The sequence below is a fragment of the Anopheles stephensi genome, chromosome 3 (assembly GCF_013141755.1).
Source record: "Anopheles stephensi strain Indian chromosome 3, UCI_ANSTEP_V1.0, whole genome shotgun sequence".
NCBI classification, from domain to species: Eukaryota; Metazoa; Arthropoda; class Insecta; order Diptera; family Culicidae; genus Anopheles; species Anopheles stephensi.
Window position 1 is genome coordinate 81,179,236 of NC_050203.1, and position 23,873 is coordinate 81,203,108.

General features: G+C 48.0%; 1 protein-coding gene across 6 annotated transcripts in view; it reads right to left on the reverse strand.

The window, feature by feature from the left end:
- Window positions 1–23,873, reverse strand: part of LOC118513202 (protein Shroom) — a 182,184-nt gene that overhangs the window by 85,523 nt on the left and 72,788 nt on the right. For all 6 annotated transcript variants that reach the window (XM_036058696.1, XM_036058697.1, XM_036058695.1 and 3 more), the window contains 4 exons: window positions 13,442–13,668; window positions 3,406–4,006; window positions 2,274–3,332; window positions 1,142–2,203 (listed from right to left, as the gene is read on the reverse strand). In XM_036058696.1, the coding sequence (XP_035914589.1) occupies window positions 1,142–2,203; window positions 2,274–3,332; window positions 3,406–4,006; window positions 13,442–13,668 (2,949 nt within the window). The remainder of the gene's footprint in view (window positions 1–1,141; window positions 2,204–2,273; window positions 3,333–3,405; window positions 4,007–13,441; window positions 13,669–23,873) is intronic.

Consider the following 23,873-nt stretch of genomic DNA (forward strand, 5'->3'; position numbering starts at 1 on the left):
TGCTGCTCGACGGGTGTTGTAATTAATCAGGGCCCGATATTCAAATGGGGTCAAAAGCTTATGGGTTCCGGAGCCGATAGCTGGTGTGTGTGTGTGTGGATCGTCGTTCCAAGACTCACGCCCCACCAAAGGTCTCTCTTTGTGGTTTTTTAAATGGATCAAACAACAACTGAGGTCCATGTTTCGACTGTTCCAAGCGCCAACCGGCATCAGGATCAATTAATGTCAATGTAAAGGTGGAGCAAACTATTATCTCCCCCACGATGCTCTGCATGGAGGGGGAGGGGGGGGGGGGGTTGGTAGAGTTACACCACAAGAGCACAACTTCAAATCATGACCGATCAAGCGATCGGTACACTAATAGGTTCAAACCGATCAAAGACCCGATCGGTGGTCTATCTAATGCAGAAATGCTGCTGCATTGCCTGCATCCAACAGGGTTAGGTAGGTGGTTGTGTTCATGGTGGTCATAATTTGATTATAATAAATTTATACCCATTAAAGTAAGGGTTGCGCTCATTGCGGTACCGACGCGGCGCAGTCTTGCAAATGGCAACAAGAGTTGGCAACTTGGGTCCTCGAAACGGTTGTAAATGATTCAATTACAAATCTCTGTCCCGGTATGGTTTGTCCAGCGAGAGATGCTGAGAGTTGCTCGTTAGCTTCGCCAAGAGTTCTCTCCAAAGCGGTTTTAGAAGTTGACCGACAATGTCCTTTATTTGTAGTCCCTCGTTGTTTTGTACGGTTCACCTCCGGAGCGCCATTTTTCACGCGACTTGATAATTACGACGGTTCGGTTCCAATAACCACACCAACCAGTAAGGTCCATTTAATGGAGGTGGCGCGAGTTCAAACATAGTGCTGCCCCTTAATCCTGTCCCACAGCTATCCAACACACAATGATGTTGTTAGCGAGCGTGTTCCATTAATTATCTGCATGTAATATCAGTGCACACATTAATATTCGTCACCTTGTAGTAAAGAGTGGATAAACAATGTCCCAAAGTGCTAGGGACCGGCAATGCTCCACTTAGAAGCTGCCCAGTTAATAAGACAGCAACGTATTACACTTTAGATAGTGCAACATAACCTCCAACAACACTCGGAATGAAATTAAACGTTCTACTTCAAGGACACCTACCTTTTGCTTCCCATCGAAATGAGCTGCTGCTGCTGCTGCTGGTACTGCTGGTGTTGATGCTGCAGGAACTGTTGCTGCATTTGCTGCAGTGTTGGCTGCTGTCCATTACACTCTGCCAGCGGTTGCACTGGCATGCGCGGTTTTAGTGGTGGCGGTGGTGTAGTACCGTTTTGACCACCGACAACACCATTCATTTTCATGAGATACTCCGAAACAGGTATCTGTTGCGAGTTGTGGGCACGCTTGCGAACGGAGATGCGCGTATCGGATTGTCTACCGGCAACGAAGTTGGGTTGCTGATGCGGATGCTGCTGCTGTGACGCATTCATCCCGATCAGTTGTCCTGATTGTCCTGATTGTTGCAGTGGCAACGATAGACGATGATGTTGCTGTTGCTCTTGAGCTGGACGACCATTTGGTACCATCTGATGCGATAATCGATGGTGATGGTGGTGATGCATTCCAGCACCGGGATTATTGTTTTGCACCGCTGCCGCCATCGAAGGAACGGTTTGCGTTTTTGCCATACTCGATGCTGGACGTCGATGAACATTCGTCGATCCGTCCACCGTGTTACCGGGTGGTGAGCATTGCTGTGGCTTCTTCGGAACCATCGGTGGAACTACAGCTACGTTCTGCTGCTGTTGTCCAGCGGGGGGTGCATTAGCGGGAGAAAGATTCTCAAACGTTGATGCTCGGTAAAGACTCTTCTTGTTTGTCTGACCGGCGAAACTGTTCCGCCGGCTGGCGGAGTTCGATCGACAGTCACCAGAATCGCTTAGCTGACGCATGTGACGTAGCAGCTCCGGTGGTGGCGGAGGCAATGGTTCGTCTTGATTGATCAGCAGCACGTCCTCGGTCGGTGTGAGCATTGGAGGTGGTGGCGGAAGTTCGGGGCTCGGTATCCGTAGCATCGGATTTTTCGGGGGACGCTCCGGGACCCAATCGTCGAGGGCGATAATGGGGCCCATTATCATCGGTCCTAGTAGGTCCTTGGAGAGTTGTTGACGTTGCTGGATTAGCTTGTCCCGAATGGAAGAGTATTCTGAAGCGGATGATGTCCTAAAAAGCGGCGAGAGAGGATATCATTAGTAAACAATTTCAATTTCTGTCTAGACCAAGCTCAGCTTACCGTCTAACCGTAGCCATATGGGCAGAAGGTGAGTAAGGCACCGCACTACCCATCGGAAGCATCGAGGCACGGTTCCTTGGTGGTGGTGGAGGTGGTGGCGCACCATCCAGTGTCGAGATCATGTCATGACTTTCACTCATCGTATCACCCGGAGCACTGGGTAACCCATTTGTTGGTGCCGACGCTAGAATCAGTGTTGCGTTACTAATCATTTGCTGCTGCTGCTGTTGATGGTGATGCTGGTGGTTATGATGCTGCTGCTGTTGCTGATGTTGGTGCTGCTGATGCTCCAGTTGTACACTGGGTGAAGGTACAACCTTGTTCAGCAAATTCATCGTATGCACCGAAGCAAGTTGATTGCGCAGATTGTTTACGGCCAGCTTGTCCAGCTGCTGCTGCACGGCAAGGCTACTCGGAGGTGAGTAGCTGCCCATCGAGAGGGACGCACTGGACAGCTCCATCATGCTACCAGCTGCCGAAGAGTACGCACTCGATATGGACGATCGCTGCGAGTGTGAGCTGATGACGGGAGTTGATACACCGGGTGGACTTCCACCCGGTTGAGATTTCCCATTCGATGAAGCTCCTGGCGATCCACCAGCGTTGGAAGCGTTTCCACTGTTCCCGGAGGAGGATGTTGTCGACAGGTTGAGAGAGTTCGGGCGCGAGTGGATGCTTTCGCGGGCGTGCTGCTGCTGACGCTCGAAGTACGAAATGACGGCGTTTTTCTGAAACGCCTTCAGTGAAGGATTCGACACACGATGCGTTTTACTTGGATCGAAGTAGGTGTAGCGTTGCTGCTGTTGCTGCTGTTGCTGCTTTCCAGGAGATATCGACGGTGGGTTGGAGGACCCATTCGATATTCCGGACAGGTTATGTTGGCTAAGATGAGACTTGTTTCCTTGTCCACCAGAACCACCACCAACGCTATGACTACTCCCATTCAAATTCGATGTACTGTTACTGTGCACGTTTATCCCGTGATGCTGCTGTTGCTGATGCTTTTCCAGCTCATTAATTCGCTCTGCCACCGATTGCCAGTTGTGTGAGTTGAGTTGTCTGGAAGGAAGAAAGCGAAGGTTTTGTAGAATCAACGTCAGCAATAAAACTGCATCGAAGATATAATATTTACTTGAAATCGAGCATCGAACCACCACCGTTGGTTTGAGGATTGCCGCCAGTGTTACTGCTGCTGTTACTTCCAACGCCTCCACCGCCGCCACCACCACCTCCTCCACCACCACTACCACTTCCAGGTGGTTCCGTGTACGTGCTGATAGGAAACAATCGATTATTGCTACGACTAGAGCGTGTGTTCGGGCCGGACCCGTTCGACGATTGCGTCGTCGATCCCGTCGGCGATGGTTGCTGCGATGCCACAGCCTGCTGATGTTGCGATTGTGCAGTAGCAGCAGCAGCAGCAGAAGTAGCCGACCCGGTAGTATTCCCGGTGTTCGCCGTATGATGGTTGTTGCCGGTGGCACCGTTCGCGTGCAAATGACTGTGCCGATGTGGCTGATGCCGGTGGAAGTGATGGTTATGCTGGGGATGTGTCGGCTGTTGTTGCTGTCGATGCGTGAGCGTTTGGTTGTGGTTGTGAAGCGAGCCCGTCGACTGGGACACACCGCCGAGCGTCGATTGGTCATCGTTCGACATGTACAGGATGCTCTCGGAATTGTGGCGCTGGGGCGTGCGGACGCGAGAACTGTGCGCGATCAGCTGCGAGGTTGAACCTGTGAGAGAAAGAAGTGGCAGGTGATCAGTCAATGTTTGTTTGTGTGGCTTTGGTGGATTAGTCAGCAGGAGAGATGAGTAAGTAAGGTTTTTTTTTTCTTCTGTGTTTACTGGACATGTGCCAAGTGGTTTGGGACACAACAAGTTCATCGTCTTGTATCAACGATGGGTGCAAATATTTGCCAATAACTTTAACGGTCCGTGCGTAAGGAGTTATTGATGGGAAAAAGTTTTTTTGTTGGCCTGAAGGTGTGTGTATCAGCGTGTTTGTTTTACCCTCGCAACAGACTTACAGGAAACAATTGACGTGCCTTTATTTATGAGAGCATGACTTATAACAAGGACATAAATATTCAGTGAAATCTTCCTCAGATGGAACTTCCAAAAGAAGGTCTGTTTTAGAAACCTGTTTAAAACTAATTAAAAATATAGGATTCGCTATGCTCTACAATGTCCTCAGAAATAGAACGCCCTAAGTGATTCTCGCTCTTCAAAAGACGTAGGAGTTCCTTACGAAGAATAACGATCTGCACTTCGTGAGGTCATAAGTCACTAAACTTATTCGCCTTGCTCTCTCCGAGCCTCTGCACAACTCTGTTGTGCACATAAATCCACAATAATGTCCTCGTACGTCAACAAGCACAAGCTACAACTTCTAGCACCCGCGAGCAGTTCCAGTTTCTAACGGAGTTTTCGCATTCCCGGTTGCGCAAGAAACTCGATCAGACACACATTGTATTGACCACCAGTGTGGTACGGCCATCAATTTAACCTTTCGACTGCTTCCCTATCCCATACCGACAGAGACCGGCCCAGCGACAGAGGCGCCTCGGATATTCTGAATTCTTGTCCACATGTCGCCCGAGGGTGACGTCTTGAAATTGGAGATTCGAACTCTTTCCCCGTCCAATATCTTCCCAAGCACACCGCAACACGGGGTGCTATCCAGATCAACGATCCCGATCGGGCCTTCGCCAATCGGACCCGCCGCAAGGCTTATGCAAATTATCGCCACCACATCAATTGTGCGCATTCTCAAGTGCGCCGGCCGGGCCTGATTGATTCATTGTGTTTGTGCCTGCGCACAAAAAGGCACGGAAAGTGGATCACTTTAGCCGATCGATCGGCAGACAGCAAGCGATCGCCGGGCGCGCTCCGAAAGGGAAATTTACGTCGATCACGCAATGGGGCGATTTACATAGGAAACCTCGATGACGTACCCTGGCGCGCACGTCGTTTGCGCCCGATTGCTGGCGCTGGAATGCGAACGGCTCGTAGCCCAACCCCGCTCCTACCTTCCCACCACCGGGTTTACTTTCGGTTTCGATGGAGCTGGAACACTTTCAATGTCAACGCGCGTGTCAAATCCTTCGGGCGTCGATGAAGTCAGCGTTTCGGTTCGGCCACGGGAAATGGAGGCGTTCGCGAACAACGGATACTATTGAGCGAGCCGCGAATAGCCGTCGCCTCTCGGGAACGGGAAGTCAACCAAACTGACCGACGGCTTCGGTAACACGGACGTGGTAACAAACACCCCGGAATAAACGAAGACATCGCCCGCTTACGACTGCAATGCCCCGAAGCGGGAAACAACAAGCAGGGACAAACCATAAAGCTTCGCTCATTAGCAGCAATCGATCGTAAAACAGTAAAACGCGACGCCAACGTCACAATTACTTCGCGGATTAACGTATCCGGCGGGAACAGAAGTAGGTTCGGTCTTGGGCTGGTCGTACGCCTATGGAGAAAAGCGAAAATACTTCCAAAAAAATGCGAACAACAAATTCTTCCCCCAAAAAGGAATGCTACCGTCGAAGATATCCCAAAACAGTCTTGTTGGGTTACAGCGTTGCTCTTACGAAGGCATCCAGAACGAAGTGGCGGTTCTAATCGTAATTATTTTGTGCTTTTTTAGGACCACAAATGTTGAAATTTTTGGTCGAAAAATAAAACCTCCACAAAATGCGTGGTCGTGGTGCCGGAAACCCATTTAGGAGTTGTTTCTAAGATCGCCTTAAGGCACCAGATAATTAAGGTTCTTCTCGAGGCAATCTCATCATCGAAGGCGTTTACCGTCTCACCATCTAAAGCCCGCAACACGTCCTCGAACCTGTACGACGCACCGCTGATCGGACAGCAGTTCCTGAGCAGCAGTTACGTGAAGGCGTTTTGAAGTGGCAACTCCTTTCTTCTGTGTGCTGTGCGATGCGGAATTATAATTGGACTTTTACGACTTATTACGGTGTCGCACGGGTGTTTGAAGCATTTGCATTTCCGCAGTTCCCTTTGTGAGCTGGGCGAGATGATGCAAGCATCCTTTGCGTCCTTGAACGTCCAACAGAATCAAGAGTGTTTGCTCTATCAACGCGATTACTCCCTCATCATTAAGCTCGTGGAAGTCTATCGATGTCACTTATGTCGGTAAATCGAACATGACAGTTCTGAGCTTAAGTACCGCTCGCTTTATGATTACCGAAGTACAAGACCGAAGTCCTGGGGCCGCAACCACAAGTCTGTCATTAGATTCAATATCTGTACGCCTTCAGCACGCTAGGCGCTGAAACCGTATGTCCAACAACGCCCAAGATATCGGCCCCGATCGATCGCCGGTCGTCGTGTCGCACTCGGATAGATCTATCAGAACGTTTTATTGCGGAAATCGCGTTGATTGCAGAGAATTCAATCGGGACACTTCCCGCCACAAACGGTCGTCGATCGTAAAGAATGGACTGTGCGTTGTTTCGCCGTCAGCCGCAGCACCGTCCCGAGGTTCAGCATTTTATTGAGAGCCGCGCACATTGGTCGTAATTGTTTTTTTCTTCTCCCCATTCGTACCGATACTGTTGCGTGTTGTTTTGTTCACGCCTTCATCGACGCGAATCGGGCTGGTTATCTGAAAGTCATTTCCTACGCGTCATAAGCAGAAAATACGACAGGATTGATCATCCCGTCTCGCACTGCTCGTTCCTCGGCGAGGGGTGTTTTATATTTTGTGGAGCAAAAAGATGCACAAGTCTTACGCAAAACTTAAAAAAAAAACAGCCAGACAGAAAGGTTGGATAAAGTACCAACCTCCCATCCCTGCGAGAAGAGATGCCACACGAGAAAAGGGAATTAGACGCAAGACAGCACCGTTCACGGGTTTCGCCGATGATCAGCGCCGATGATGGATCGATGATTGTTCGATTCCGCTTAATCCCATGTTACGGAAGACATAATCCGCAAAATTATGGCCTATAAAATTTACGATGAATAAACTGTAGTTCGCAGTTTGCAAAACGAGAAAAAGACGCGCAACATTACATTGCACAACGCACCATCGCTTGATGAGGACGATGAGGATCTTCGGCTTGAGAACAGAAATTAAACTCCAAACTCAATTTCTTTTGCGTTAGTGCGCACAATCGAAACAATGTTGCAGTGGTTCGTGTGCGCTTTATCGATACGTAAACGGTCCTGGGAGAACCGAGAACGTTTATGACACCCATTTCCCGAGCAGCGAATGCTCATTCTCATTAAAAGCAATCAAACGAGAGGTGATCAGTCGACTGGGCTGGGTGTTTGGATCGTAAAGCTTGATCGTGCTGGTATGAAGTATCAATCAGCAGCTTGCGTTGGGTGGGATGGACAGTGCTCGTCAGAATTCTCCAGTAGGAAGATTAAATTCTTGCTTTGTGTGAGGTTCTCATCAGAACCTAGCTCAATTTGAAGTTAGAATTGTGACCAGAGCTCAGAAAAAGTAATCCTGATGATCACAAATATTATCCGCATCGTTGGAAGATATCTCTGACTAGGATATTATTTTCAAATCTTCCCCCATGACTTCTAGACGTTTTTTGCCATAAAAAAGCAGTAAGTCAGCAAAAAAAACACAGCAATCCCCTTAATTAATTCCCTCCAGGGTAAAAATTATTGCGCTATTAGTTAAAAAGCGATTTGTTTTCTGCTCGCCCCTTAGGGTAAACCGACTGCGTGCAGCATAAGAGTCCTCCAAACAAAAGGTCCCCCCCTCTAAGAGACATTCATTACAGCCCAAACCACGAAAATGCATTCGAAAAAAGCAACAGACGGCCAGGCCCTATATCAAGAAAATTGCACCTGCCACAAACCGCAAAACGTTAATCTCCAAGGTCGTGGCCACAGGCTGTTGGCTTCCTTCTTCCCGCGTTCGCCCGTTCGAGAGGAGTCGCAGCAAGAAGACAACAGCTTCAAAAGGTTCGTAGCGAAACCCTGGAAACCATCGCCGTCATCATCATCATCAGCAGCAACCTCAAGATCATGGACGTTTTTTGAGGCGAGGCCAGGTCACAAACCGGCGGCCTAAATATAATGCTCCAAAATCATGCAAGCTCGACCCGTTCGGCTAATCATGGCCCCGGGGCCGGGATGGCCAACAAAAAAACACACATATACTTCTCCCCAAACACCAGAACAGCGTACCGGCCACGGGTACACGGCCCCGCATGGATAAAGAGAAGATTTCGCAAAATACCACTGACCACTTTGGCAAACCTTGGCGAACGCGATGGGCAAGAGGTTTCTTTCTTTCTGCTGATCTTTCTCCAGTTGGTTGGTGGGAAGAGGATGCTCAGGAAGAGGAGACAGTTTGCGAAAAAAACAGGCACATTCGCAATCGACCAGATGGTGGACAACCACAGCAGGTTGGAGGATCCGATGTGGTGGAACTGGAACTTGTTTCTTTTTCTCGCTCTATCGCGCTCTCGAGTACATGACGCGCGCCCACTGGCAAACCTGTTCTCGGATCCCGAATCCGAAGGTGCTCAGTTCCCGCGGAGTCATCCGGTTTTGTTTTTTTTTCTTGCCGGACCAAGGAAGATTCCAAAGCCGTACAGAAATCGTTCTCGTGCATCAAACCAACGAGCTGGGATGCGAAGAGAACCCAACGCAGGCGGCTAACGACTTGGGGTGCTACTATCAAGACGAAGGCAAACCTCCGAATGGGCCTCGATCGATACGAAAGTGCATTCACTTCTGCTTTCGATGAAGGACGGAAGACGACGGACGGACGGCTGCCGGACGGTTTGTGCAGATGTTACGGCAGAGAAAATTGGCTCCAAATCGCGATGGATGAAAGATTTTTACGGCCCACCAAACCATCTTCCGCCATCTTTGTTCTGGTTCTGAGTGCGTCGGCAATTCTTTCGTCGGAACTCCGCTTCAAACAAACTATTCGTTGCTAATGTGCATCGTTGAGAGTTCAAATATTAATACAGAGCTAAAGATACGACGATCGCGTCGCAAATTTAACCCGGCAAAGTCCTGCTGCAGCATGGGCTAGAGGTTAACACTACACTGCTGCCAGCAAGAATGTTAAGCCGTCATCTAACCGGCCTGGACATTAACATTCACCACCAACCGTCGTCGTCGTCCGTTTGCGAGAACTTTGTGCCGGCTGGACATTGAACTTTGGCTGTCTTGCCGTTGATAACTGGCGCGGTGAAACTTCGTGACTTAATTGTGACTCGGCGTACGATCGGCGGCTGGGGAGGCATGATAAAGGCGTTTTGTTCTAGGCTCCAGGTCCACTGGTGGAGTGGACGTCGGATTCGGACCTACCGAATGTGTGGCTTCATAGTTTTTGCCAAGTTCTTGGGACCTCGCTTGGGTCCGCAACGCCACTCCCTAAAAGACACAGCCACGCTGGACCATTAGATTTGCAAGGGTATTGGTAGCGCTGGAGCACGTTCGTTCGGACATTCTAAGCCCCGCTGGAAGCCTCCATGAGGGAGAACGTCGATCTAGCAGCGTCTAAGTCCTTCTCAATCCACGCCGCTCTACGATTGCTTGATTCATGGCGAATGAAACCAGTTTTACCGGGAGGTAACTCCACGGATCGCGTACTTCTTGGACACAATTTTCGTTGTCATCGAACCGGGGTAGGACTGGTGGTCCGGAAAAAGGGTGGTCGCTCTAGAAATCATGACCAGCGGTACACGCGATCGTTCGGTGGTGGAGCTGCTGACTCGTGATTTTTCAGCGCGATCCAATTCGGCGTTCAGTACAATAGAATTTTGGACGCTATCGTAGAACCCTTTTTGCTTATCCAACCAAACACTAGGGTGACCTCGGTAAACAAACTTCAATCCGGTCGATCATCTCAGCGAACCTTCAGCCTCAGCTCAGATGAGAGGTGGTCCAGGTCCCTCGGTCTCTTTTTTTTCTGCACCAAACAAATAATTTATTGGCTGCCAGATCGAATTCAAGGTTCCTTCGAAGCGAAGTAAGGAAAACCGCAACGTGCTTTAACAACTGACCACACCACTGCTGGGGCGTTGTCGTCCACTGTCTGCTGTTGTACCGTGTGTGCAAGATTGCGACAGTACTCCAGACCGAGATAACTCCCCATTTCCGTGGGCTTTTGGAATGAAGCGGAGGACGAGATCTGCATTCGAAAACGCACACACACACACACACAGGCTCAGAGCGAGAGACTATGTCTGAGGTATTTCTGGGCGAAGGATAAGCTCGATCGAACTGGTCAAGCGAAATAAATGCGTGATGCATTGCTGAATGTGTTATGTGAGGGCTGCGCCAACCATGCTCGGTTAGTGACACACATAATGGAGGGCTGCGGAATTAGTGTTGCTGCTGTAAATATGCAAATGTACCCGGCGTACCCGAGCCGGAATCGGGATGGTACTTCAAATATTCAAACGATGCTTATGATAGTTTTCATCATAGAAGACCTCACGTACTACCTACATTTAGCAAGAAGAGGAAAAAAAACTGCTAGACTTAAGATCGACGTCAAGCTTACGATCGTTCCCACCAACGCCCACACGGAACAGGTAAGGAACCGTGCCGATTTCCTTATTATTCACACATCTGGCTAAATCATGATGAGACACACATTTGGGCAGTGACAGACGATCTCGGCCACACGTCAAAACAAACTACGGGCGATGAAGCTGTCAAGAGGACGCCATTCTTGGAGTGTTGTTATCTTTACCGTGGCTTTTTTTTGTTTCAATGCCGCCTGTTTTGTTTTTATTTGGACTACTGTTGTGCCTAACTCACTCCGGGTGACCCAGTAACTGTCGCCCTTACGTATGCTAATTGGATTGGTGGACGTATGCCACGAAGTGTTTGCTTTGTGACGCGAATCCATTTTCGCTCTGAAGCCTTGATCATCGATCGATATTTAAGAGCTTTTTAATTGATGTCCTTGGTATTTCTAATTGAATTTTATGGATTGCCTTGAAGTCGACTATGGTCTATAAAAATATTACAATTGAAACAAAATACTTCAGATCGAATGTCAATAGCTAGAATGACAAATGCTAAGGTTCATCTACCATTTCATATAGACCTTGAGATTAAAAGATGCTAAGTCGGACCTTGAGAGATTATAGTGTTGGAGAGCTTCAACTCTTATTGAGAGATCTATATGTACTCAATTCACACACATTTTATAGCGTCAGCATTGCTCAGTATAGCTAAGCGAGCTCTCAAACCCAATAAGCCAAGAACAAATATGGCAAGAAGCATGCCACAGTTCCCACACCAGTCTTTCATCGCCAGGATAATTGCTCATAAGCCTTCCAAAGGAAAGACTTACCGATGCTCTCCCCAGCCGTACTAACCTTTATGGACGATAACCTTTCCAGCGCTTTACACGGCAAAACCACGCATCGGCAGCATTTTGCAATCACAATAAATCCATCACAAAATAAATAGTAAACAATTTAACCGCGCGCAACTAAACACAACCGACCGACGCCGCAGCGAGCCTACACCCCCTGCAGGCATCACAGGCACACAGATCGCTTCCTCGTTCTCAATCAAAGTATCTCGCGGTGTGGACAGAAGCCACGCCGCGCCGTACAGTAATGCACCACACCACTGTGTTTACGCGGCTGATGGACAAAATAAGGAAGCGAAAGAAACTGCGACTCTGCCTCTGCCAGAACAGATCGAACACCACAGCAGGCAGGGGTGCTTTGATTTACTTCCTTACCAGAAGAAAATAATATTGTAAGCCCGCGATCTAAGTGGACAAAAGTGATCGTAATTGTGGGGGGGTTGGGGCGTAAGATTATTATCCACCCCGCACGTCAAGCGACGTGGCAAGTTCCGGCACTAAAAAGATGCATCCAATTTGACAACACACGCGGCACCCTGGTAGAGGGTGCATCCCGTGCCTTAATGGTGCGAACGAATCGGAAGAAGAACACAATTATGCATGGAGCGAACAACGACCATCTACCACCCACGAAAAAAAAACAAACCCACCCACACCCTCGGAAGGGGTAATAAACATCGGCAAGGACATCGACCTTTTGCGGCGATGCCGGAGATGGGGTGAGTAATTTCTGCCGCGAGTAAATCGCCGTTCGCACTACTTGAAACGTAAATAATCGGACACGGCACCGATGGTGCCTCTCGTCCACGGTGAGTGATCGTAAGGGTGATCAATTTTACGCACACTTTTTTTTTTGTTCTCGAGCATCAGGCGCAGGGTAGCTTATGGGACTTCCGTGTGACTACACCGAGAACGAATAATTTCTCTTCTTGATGTGAACAATTTTTCTGACAATTCTATCTTCATTCAGCTTGACACCACCCATTTGGATATTTGCATGAGAAAAGCGTTCTTCTTTGGGGAGCTCATTAGGGGCAAAACCTTCCCCCGGATCGAATGTCTAGAGTGTGATATTTCCATTTCTATAACTATCTTCTCCGTACGATTGCCACTTGAACCGATCGATGATCACTTGCTGTGATTTCCCCGATTGAGATGGACCCCGAGCACGCTCAATGGAACCCATTTCATTTCCACACGTCCAGTAGCTAGTCTTGCAGACACACCCCGGTGCCGTGCGGCATATGTTCACACTTCTGGAAAGGAGCGTGTTCCTTTGCGGCCGAATCGAACCGTGGACCTAAACAATAATCAACCTCCCGTCTAGACGTGGTTCGCGATGATAAATCACGAAATTAAAAAGGAGGAAAATGTACGAACCGACCATTTTTCTACCTGAATCTGCAAGGAACGGAGTCCAATCAACCACCCACCGAAAGGGCATATACACACACACCCGTCCTTCAGATCGCCTCCACATAGACAGGGAGGGGGGTGGGGGGGGGGGTTGAGAGTGAGAAGCGAGAACAGCAAAGGTCATCGACGCCCGAGTACGTCTTAGTACACACACCCGATCCGTCTAGCGTAGCAAACGAAAGACTTCAATCGAGCACTGCACAAGCGACGAACCCAAGGGGGAGCATTCATTATTTGCTTTTCATTTCACGAACTCGATTGGAAAATGGAATTTAATGCTCGCCCTCTCGAGGGACCATTATAATGAGCTTCTTTAAAGGGTCCTACACACACAAACACACGCGACTACTAGAAATTGATTCTGTTTTAATTTGAATATAGAACCCCAGGAGTGATATATGAAAAGAACACTTACCAGCGCTGGATAAAGCGGACGTGCTCGTCGCATGACTACTGGCCACCGACACGTCGCTCATCGAGCCGAGCCATTTGAGCGTTTCCGTCGAGGAGCTGTTACTCTCCGCCGAGCTATGATTGTCGCCGATGCTGCTGCTCGTCGCGGACGCTAGCTGCTGCAGGTCCTGCTGGGACCAGTTGTGTGACGAGCGGGACGACAGCAGTAGCTCACTATCCTGCCGCAGTCTGAAGTAAAAACGGGAAAAGAAACATTGCAAAACCATTTTCAATTAATCTGCTCGGTAAAACATTAGTTTCGAATTGCAGCCAGTCGGAGCTGGTTGGTTATAAATAATTCGATCGGAGCGCTGTTACACATTTAACACCCTGTCCCTTTTGGCCGCTGTTATGTACAAACAGCCGCCCCAACAGCCGCACATTATTGATGGGCCTTTGGTGGCAAATTTCGAAACGGTTGTCACCTTTTCCGGACACCCCGAAATGGCAGGCAGGCAGGCACCTAGGCGTGCTGCTAGGGTAAACAAAAGGCCTAGTAGTAGCAAGCGGACATCGCGTCCTATGACGGTCGGTTGAAAGATATTTATACGTGTATGGAGCGCTGCTCTACCGGTGGCGGTAAAGAATAATAATAAACCGATTCCTTCATCATGATCGCCGCACGATACGGTTTTCTTCAGGGAGCGTGATAAACTTTGACTAATGGTCGGTGGAAGATTATTTATATTTGCCGTGTTGCTGCACCAGCGGTAGTGGCAGCAAGCAAGCTGTGCATGTTGTTAGCAAACTGGAGTCAGACCCTCAAAAGGGTTCAGAAGTGGCTCGGAAGAGGGTTTTTTCGATCATGAATTGACCATTGTTAAGCAATTGTGTTTGCTGTTGCATTCAAATCGGTTGGCTGGCGTTGTGCGGGAGTAGAAGTTGAAAGCGAAAACATGGATACATCTTCGCGAATAAAAAGAGGCTGAGTATTAAACAAAAGTGTGGCTGCTCGGTACATTATTTATTTCACCCAAAAAGACGGTGAAGTACGGCTTTTTTACACCACTTGCGAAGTGGTGCTCAATTCAAGAAGGCTGAAGACGATGTGAATAATGTGGATCGAAATAAAGAGGGGCCGCTCTTGTTCGGGGTTATCTATGAGCAATGCAATTAATAAGCAAAATGCATTCAATAACTGGTGCCTGGTGAACAATAATGCCATTTGTTATGGGTGTGATAGGATGGCGCAAGCGTTCAGATGGGCCGATGCGCCGATAAACGGTGAGTAAATAAAGGAGAAACATGTGTTTCGTAGGCTGTCATAGTGAGTGTATGACATTTTGGAAGATAAAATCACGTGCCATAAAAAAAGTGATCATATTTCATCGACTCACAGACGAAAACTACTTTTTTCCCCAACAATCTGCAATCCTGACAATACGGCATCAGTCCGTAATAATTAATAAATAAATCTGCAATCCTTAAGCTACTCATAATGTGCAATTGATTTGTTTGTGATGGAATTTGATGCTCTGGGAAGAAAAATGAACTCACGAATGAACATCAAATGAACTATTTCAAATTAAATTATTCCATCATCCGAATACTGGTCAAGATCTCACACCCTTTTACGAATGAAATGCAAAACCGGAAATAATGTTACGCATGTTGCGATGAAAACTATGATCCATTTCCGATTTCCGAACGACACTGTAAATCGCAAACATTAGTATTGATTTCGATGACCCCATATTCGATCGGATGTAACGATGACGCTAGCTGTGTCATACATCTAAGAGAAATTATTTATGACTACCGGGACGATCTAACCTAAACTAAAACATGAGTGCGAGTGAAGAAAAAACCATTTACAACTTGTAGTTTGGGGGTAAAATTGAAGATTTAAGATGTAACAAAGCTGTTACGACTTATCTACGTAACATGAAGACTTCGGAAGTGAAAGTATTAAGTTAATTCGTATCGATGAGGTGAGATCGGCGAGATTGGATAAGTGTTATAAATATGTGTTTGATTTTAGTAGAAAAAGGTTTCAAGTTTAATGAATTTTGTAGTAAATGGAATCGAAATCGAGGTTGATAAGTAGATCCTATCAAAATATTAGCTTATGCACTCCATGCAGCCGCCAATATTACTATTTAGTCAAGAAACAAACCCTAGTATATAATTATACCACTATAAAAATTAGATAATTTTTGTGTCACAGTGATCGCGACGAGGTAGACTTTATAAATCCCCATAACCTTCTAAATTCGCTGAGAACTTCTTCAAAGTAGAACACTCAATTCTGTTATTTAAACTCTCTTACCCCTCGACACAGAGTTATAGAGCCCCGCTCAAGCTACCTGGACAGGAAGCACACATACACACACGACACGAGAGTCCATTGTTACCGTGACGTAATAGAACGTAGTCTGGGTCTGGGGTGTGTGTGTCTTCTGCCGGCAGCAGTTTTCCTTCACCTCTAACCCCAACCAGCAACGGCAAAACCTTCGTCACGGACGTCATATCCCCGCCGCAAGTACCAATTTGCGCACGACGCTCGCTTTTTTGTTTTAGTGTTTCCCCCCCCCCCCCCCCCCAATTCCCCCAGCGTTAGCTGTTAGTACGTTTCGAGGCGGCTTTGAGGTGTCTCTCACCCTCTCTAGTGAACGGTGCGCATCCTCCGAGCGTAAGACTGCTGTGAGTGCATCATTGTGCTGTGTGGGCTGTGTGTGTGTGTGTCGGAAGGTTTTCCGCCACAAAGGAAGTTACGCAAATAGGAATAGGAAAAAAAAAAGCACAAACACATTCACACAAGTGGATGTAACGGTAATGCGGGATGGGAATGCATTTTGAGCGCTGCATAGTCGCGTTGAGAAGGAAGTAGCGCATTATCACATTGTCGTCACGATCGACGCACGGTACGTTCGATGATCGATTGGGAATGGATTTTGGGTACGATTTTTCACACGCCATTTTACACCATTAGGCAGAGGAAAGGAGGTCAGTCTGGCGGTTGGCCCTTCCATTCTATTTCTTTAAACAATCAATTGAGCAACTAAAGTGCTCACTATCGTAAGTAGACTTAAAAGTCACCCGAATCGCTCAAAGTAAAAACTGTACGAGTCACATAATTTATCCCCTTAACCAGGTTGTTCAACGGCCCCTACAGATAGATCCGGTATGATACACAACGCACCGCAATGAAACGCTTTCTGACAGTCAGTGCTTTTATTCGATTTCCACGCAATCGCAACAGCGGTTCGATTCGATCCGGTGCCTTTTACCCGTACTGTGTGATATCTGAGAGATTCAATTTCACTTCACAGTTCACACGCATGTCTTCTTTGTTAATCAACAACATCAACCCTCCTTCATCAACACGTCCCCCTTGCTCGCGGACGTCATCTTAAAGGACCCACTTCCCCGTATGCAACAACCTCGGCAACTTTGAATATGGGGTTTTCAATTTCGATTTTCGATCCGGCAAGGATGCGATTTATATTTTTAATCCTTTTCACCAGTACACGCAGGGCACGCAGTATTTTTAACCCAATCGTTTAAACCTGCTTCTTTTTGCTTCTCTCGTGGTTCACACCGAGCACGCGATCACGCGAGTTGAGGAAGGAACGCGAAACGGACCCACCGGTATTTTATTACGGAGGTCATGAACTTCTCACTTTCCACTCGTTTTTTTTTGCTCTCCTCTCGCACTCTTTATTTTGTTACTTGGGATGTTATTATCATTCAAATTGCAAACAGTTTCGCGATGCTGTGGCGCTTTTATTGTTCACATTCACGCCTCGCACTCGTCGCCGGGGGTTTTGTGTTGGTACGAGCGCGTTATTTGCGATACGAAACCGGACACCTACGCCCTTGCTTTCTGCTGTGAACGACGCGTGCAGCATAAGAGTGAAGATAGGAGCCCATCCTTCTTATGCTCTCTAGATGATTAACCGAAGCTTCCCTCGTTGAGGTAGACAAAGAAGAAAAGCCCCTCTTTGCATTTATTACAGCGAAACATTACTTGCATTACAAATAACAAGAGTGAGCCTCATCTCATCTCTTGGTTTGTAGCTTTTCACTTTCGTGCCTGCATTTCAATCGAGTGTGGGATCGCTGATGATCATGAGCGTAACCATACGATCAATAAGCTATCTGGATGTTATTTTTACCCCACTTAAAAGTGTTCGAGATGGAATTAGTAATTATAGATGGAATGAAAGAAATGCCACCTTCGTTGAGGAACAATGTGAATTGATTCTAGGGATGAGCAGATGCGACCATTGTCATATGGGTGGGTGTCCAAAATGAATCCGGAATCAAACACGAGTCCGGAATCGAAAATAAGTCCGGAATCCATAATGAGTCCGGAATTAGTTGAAATTATTTTTTCGGGTCGGATTTCTCTCACCGAATCGTGATTACGACCCGAAGTGCCCATCTCTGATCGATTAATTGATTGATTGTTGCATTTCGGTCATGCACAATTGCACTAGGCTACTATCATCGTTGATACATTCGACCTTAACATCCCTTACTTTTCTCACTGTTTTTAAAATACAAAAACAAAAACACATGGAAAATCGAGACCAGCATTCCGACCTAGAAAACAGAAACGCCCGAGGAAAACCCTGCTGCCGAAGAATGCTACCACCGAACCGATACCCGCCGATACCCATGGGTTTTTGCAGCCAGCCGGCGCAAATGGGTCCAAATACCACTTTCCCTTCGCATGCCGAGATGCAGTACCACTGGCAAACCGCGTTCGCGCACTCATCTCTGACACATCTGTGCCATTTCGCGATGGAAATGAGGGAAAAATGGAAGTGCATACACACCGGAGAGCATCGGGGAGCAGTCGTGGTACGAATAGGCAAGCAAGTGCCGCGTCGAATGGAAATTGAACGATCGTGTAACGATCGTAATCGTTTCGGTTGTTTTGTGTACGGTGCTGCGTTTGTAATCGGTGTGTGCAAGCATTCCCTCTAACCTAGATGCTTCCTTCAGAGCCACACGGCGAATGCCCGTCTCGCAGGGGCCGAAAAACTTAAACCGTGAACAATTTTCCCCACGCTTGCAACTCGCAGGCGCGGGAGTTGATTTTATTGCACTGCCAAGCGTAGCTTTTCCGACCACTGACCATCGCTGTCCGGGCCCTGGTTGCCCTTTCCATTTCATCAGCCCGTGCGAAGCAGCATTTGGAGCCTTTGGACCACACGTGAAGATGAGGAGATTTCAAATCACGCCGCAGCAATGAAGCTGTTGGTTCCTTTTTTTTCGGAATCGTGGCAAGAAACGGGCCACGGCAAGACGGAGCCATCGATGACCTAGTTCGGGACGACTAAGAACAATGACGACTCATCGCATCGCGAAGAGCGCTGCTCGAGATACCCCTTAAACTCTTCACCCCGGGTTACAGAACACACTTCTGCTGCTGTTGCTGCTGTTGGAGGCCCTTCGCTTGATTGCTCAACGTCAGCTTCACTTTCACGGCGGTTGCTAGAGCTAGAGGCTACTTGACAGGTACGATTTATGGAGGAGCTGCTTTAGAATCGTAAAATCGATCCACCCCAGATGCAGAAGGATGAAATCGCTTTATTTGCATCGCCAGTTTGAAATTTGTTAAAGACGCGCCGACAAAGCAGTGGAACGGTTTATGAGTAGTTTTTAATCGCATTATCGCTAGCTCCCTTATTGCAGGAGTCTCATCTGCATCACCGATCTGATCTATCTGCAACGAACTATCTTTTTAATCTATTAGAAAAACCCTCCCAACCTACGCGCTGGGCGTACGTGGAGAACTCTCAAGAAATAGCGACATCTAGTGAGGAACTCACCGGCCGAATCGCATATGTAATTTTTGTTGATTTTGTCTGGGCTCATGTCTGTGTCCAACGAGCGTTACTGTAGCGTTGCAGCCCTAATCCCTCACACACAAATCGGCCCACAGCGCGGTACGACACTTTAGCCGTGGGCACTCTTGAGATTGTTATGATTTTTCAAGTGCGCTTACGGTAACACCGGCGTGAATCATTCGGAAGGTTTATGATGTAACGATTAGTAGCGCGCGCGCGCGTACATTAGAGCATTAGAAGACGCCCTCTGTACCGTTGAAAGGTATTCAGATGACATTCACTAACCATCAAAAGATACGAAGCAGCGATGACGCGATCTAATGATGACAGCTGCGATAGACGCGATGGCACAATGTCTAAGCCTTTTTTTTCGGAGCTGTAGACACTCAACGGGAGATCCGACGAACAGGGCCGACGATGATTGATTAGAACAGATACGACAAATGGTCTTTGGATAAGAGTTGGAGCTTCTGTGAGATAGTTTAAGCGTAGCGATCACAACACTAAACAGCGGGCACACGGACGTCATCGTAAGATCACAGCGGGTCACCTGGATTTGCTTGCAGAATAATTTGGCAATCTCGGTAACTCCATCAAGTGCACAAAAGGAGGCTTAAATTATGCATTCAAAGCTTCATTACGAGACGTGGCCGTGGTGTGATAGTGGCTGCTGACCCTGATTAAAATTGGAGTACAGTCAGATCTCTCACCAGGTGACCGATCTTCGAACCTGCAGAGAAGACTGCGTCATTAGACATCACAATGCGGCAGAAATGAAAGGAAACTTGTTCCTTTTCGAATTTTTTTTTTTTGTGTGATAACCACGCGTAAGCGATGTTAATACACACTTGGAAGATAAACGCACAAATAAAGAATCCAATCAACCAACCAGCAGCTCCTTCTTCCACAGTCGTCTCCCCCAGGCCGGGTAGAGATCTCCTCAAGGTGAAAGCGCACCGTCGATCGGGTTAGTTGGATGCACTCTTCAAGGTCTTCTCCCGGTCCATTCCGAACGCTTGATTACTTGATCAGGCGCGAGAACAATTGAACGATCCGCGATACGCCTCCCCGGGCACAAGGTACAAGCGTAACCGTTCATCTCATTGGCACTTGGCACTCGTGTTTACACTTGGTAAGCAAATGGGCAGCAACAGAAGCAACCTTCACCGTGCCATTATTAGCAAACACACCGTGTCCGTGGGGTATCGGTTAAGTGCGATCGGTTAATCACATCCAGTAAATTCTCTACAGTGCTCTATTAATTAGGTTTACTGTCCGGCCGTATCGGTTGTTGTTTGTTTCGTGACGTCCCGGGAGGTTATGGCCCCAATCCCAATCAGAAAATCACAAAGATGTCCAGATAGCTACCAGGCTAGCAGTGTGTGTGTGTTTATCTCCCAAAGAATAAGATCTTCCCATTCGCAATTGTTTCATTAAAGCAATCCGGCTTTTTAATAAAACAGACATCTCAGAGCCGCTGTCCACGACTCCGCGGGACGGGAGAACCTTCATGTCAAGAGTAACCCACGCTTGCTTCCTGGTTCCAACGCTTCGCCGGTCGATACGCTCGCTGTCTACGCAACAGTGTTGCAATCACGTCCAGAAATCGGCCTGTGGTCTGCGGTTCTGACTTTTCACGAGCCTCACCAGTGTCTGCGTAGGAGACGGCTACTGCCCGGACTGATTTGTTTGGCTCCTTCGGGCTGGTGGCAAACGATGTACGAAATACGGCAAAACAATATCTCGGTGACAGCAACAATGTTGCACGGGAACTACGATCTGCTCGGTAGTGTCCTGTCCACTGCGCAGACCCTGCAGGCAATGTGCAGAAAGCAAACCAGAGACGACACGACGATGACCACGACCTGCGGTCCACGATAAAGTCGCAATCTGCGTAAATTACGATCGCTAATGATCGCCCGGCCGCGATCATTGGATCGTTCTCCAGCACGAACTAAGGGGAACCCGTCTCGAAACTCTGAAGTTGAGTGGGCCTGTGCAGGAAAGTGCAGAAATCAATCCCACTTTTGGTTTTGTGGATCCGAGATTTTCTGTGTCGTGTTTTTTCCTCCACAGTGCCTCGAGGCCACAGCACAGCACAAAAACGCAGAGGTCCTGAAAGATGAAGGCTGCAAAGGAGGCAGCGATCACCCGCATGCGCTGATGGCTTCCGCATTGGCACAAGTTGACCCGGTGTGTAAGACGAGTAGAAAGTGAGATGATTCCTAGCGGGAGATCTTAGCCCTGGTATGAAGAACTAATGATGCTTCCTTCAACTGGACCCCGCCACGAGAAAGTACTTGCCCGAAAAAAGGTCATCGAGAGTGAGAAATATTGAACGCTTCTTGTGTTGTACGCAAAACTAGGATACTGGACGCCGCTGGGGTTATGAAAGTTGCGGTTCCACGCGTTCCTTTTCTCGTCGTCGTACCGTTTGCCTAATTAGTTGCGTCTGTCCGTAAGTCACGAAATAGAACCTTTTGCCCCAAGAGCGCTGTGTGCCGCGTCTTCACGACCGCCGTCGTCGTTGTTGTTGTCGCTGTCTCATCATCGGCATCGGATCGATCGGTCGGCCTGGACAGGCTCCAATGAATGAGGCACCGTTGTTACAGTGCTGACAGGCGGAGTGTTTGGGCCGTAGATTTGTAGCTTTATTGGTGGTTCTCCTACACTTCCATCGAGAAACCGGAGTTGGTGGAATAGCAGCGCTGGCTGGCCTTTCTCTGCTCACGATTCTTGGCGATTTGCGTCAAAACTTCCGCCAATTTCTGCAAGTCGCTCGAGGGGATGCGAAATGATCTACCATTCGGTACGAGCTACACATTCGACCCGTTCGATGCTTGTTAGCATTGTTGGGTGTGAATGATGGACGTAGATGAAGAATTTCTTAGATGGACATAGGAACTTAACGTTCATTTTAGAAACATCTCCAATATGAATTCTACGCTGAACGAAGGTTGAGATGATCGATATGTTTTTCTCATTTCCCAACACGGAACACTCATTATGATCGGTATGGAAAGGAAAAACCTTCGATCGGAGCCCAACGGTAGCTTGTCGTTGCTATTCCCTAAGGCGTTGACAAAATTAGGTCACCAGTGTCGGAGGACGGATCACGAGCGCTCGTGAACGCGTCGAATGCCAGCGTCCAACACAGGAAGGTAGTCGACGTAATTGACCGGGTCATCTCGCCAAGTTGCCTTTTCCACGCTTCGTAACTCCACCAGTAGCTCCAATACATTCTATTCCGAGATGGAAATTCCTCGCCAGTTACCCACGGATGGATGGATGATATAATCAAGCTCAGATTTCTTAGACAACCTCAGGAAAGCATCATCATCGCAGTTCTCATTTAGTCAGAAGTGATCGTACGCGACCCGACAATCGAACCGTCTGTCATGAGAAACATTGCTCCAGGGGATTGGATTGAGACCAAACTGGAACCGTATGATGAAATCGTCGGAAGCCTAATGTCTCGCTGATGTCATTAGGATGTGGATGGTTCCAATTATGGGGGAACCCAACATTCAAGTGTTGGACGAAATTGATCTCGCAAGCGCCTTATGTGACAAGCCATTCAAAAGCCATAAGTCACCCGCTGGAAGATCTCAATCGCAAAGAATCTTACCAACAGGATCAGATACCTCCGAGGAGAAAGTTGCTAAAAACCGCCACACACACACACACGCGCTTCACTTTCATCCGGCTCCCGGCTGAAAGACCCCGCAGTAAATCTGCATCGTCGTCGGCTGATGCGGTTCTGGTGGGCTTTCGGTTTCAATGGACAAACGTCGTCCGTGGTCCACTTATGCTAACGAACTCAAGACACACGCTTTGCCCTACTCACACCATCCCATGACCATCGACTCGTGACGGACGACATCGATACAATCGACTGCTTTGTATGTGCGGGAAGCAGCGCCAGGACCGGGAGGCTTGGAGCACCCAAGAGCCAAACACCGTGGGCTTCTCGCAGGCTGTAGGCGCTGCTCTTTAGCAGGTCAAATCCGTGGGCTACCGGTGTTTATGGGTGGACGGGATTTTTTAACTGCTTCTTCCCAGTAGCTGCCCGGTGGTGCTGTGCCAAACTTCTTCTAAAGCTTGGCCGAGGGTTTATTGCCCGTGTGGGGAGAAATTTCCCATCAATCGGTACACTATCGAACACACCAGATAGCCGATCGCCTGATAAAGTGTGCAGGCGGATATTTTACTACGTTTGGATCGTAAAAGCAAACATTTTCATATTTATACTCGATCCACTGACCTTCTGGATGGGGATGGGATTAAAATTTGTCATAAAAATCAGAACTGTTCGAGATAACTCAATGAACAGGAGGACAATGTAGCAGTGAAATGTGTGATTGGGGAGAAAGTATATTCCTAGGCTTATTTGATTGTTGAAGAATTGGCTTAATGTCTCGATCCTGGCCCTTAACCTGGATACAGTGCGAAAGTGAAATCGAATCTCGTCTAATCCTGGTAACTGTTCCTCAGTTATTACGAGCGATTACACGTCGTCTGGAAGCGAACGTGTCTCCGGAGCCGGATGATGAGCACTTAGGTCAACTTCAACTTCCGCTGACTGCGCCATGC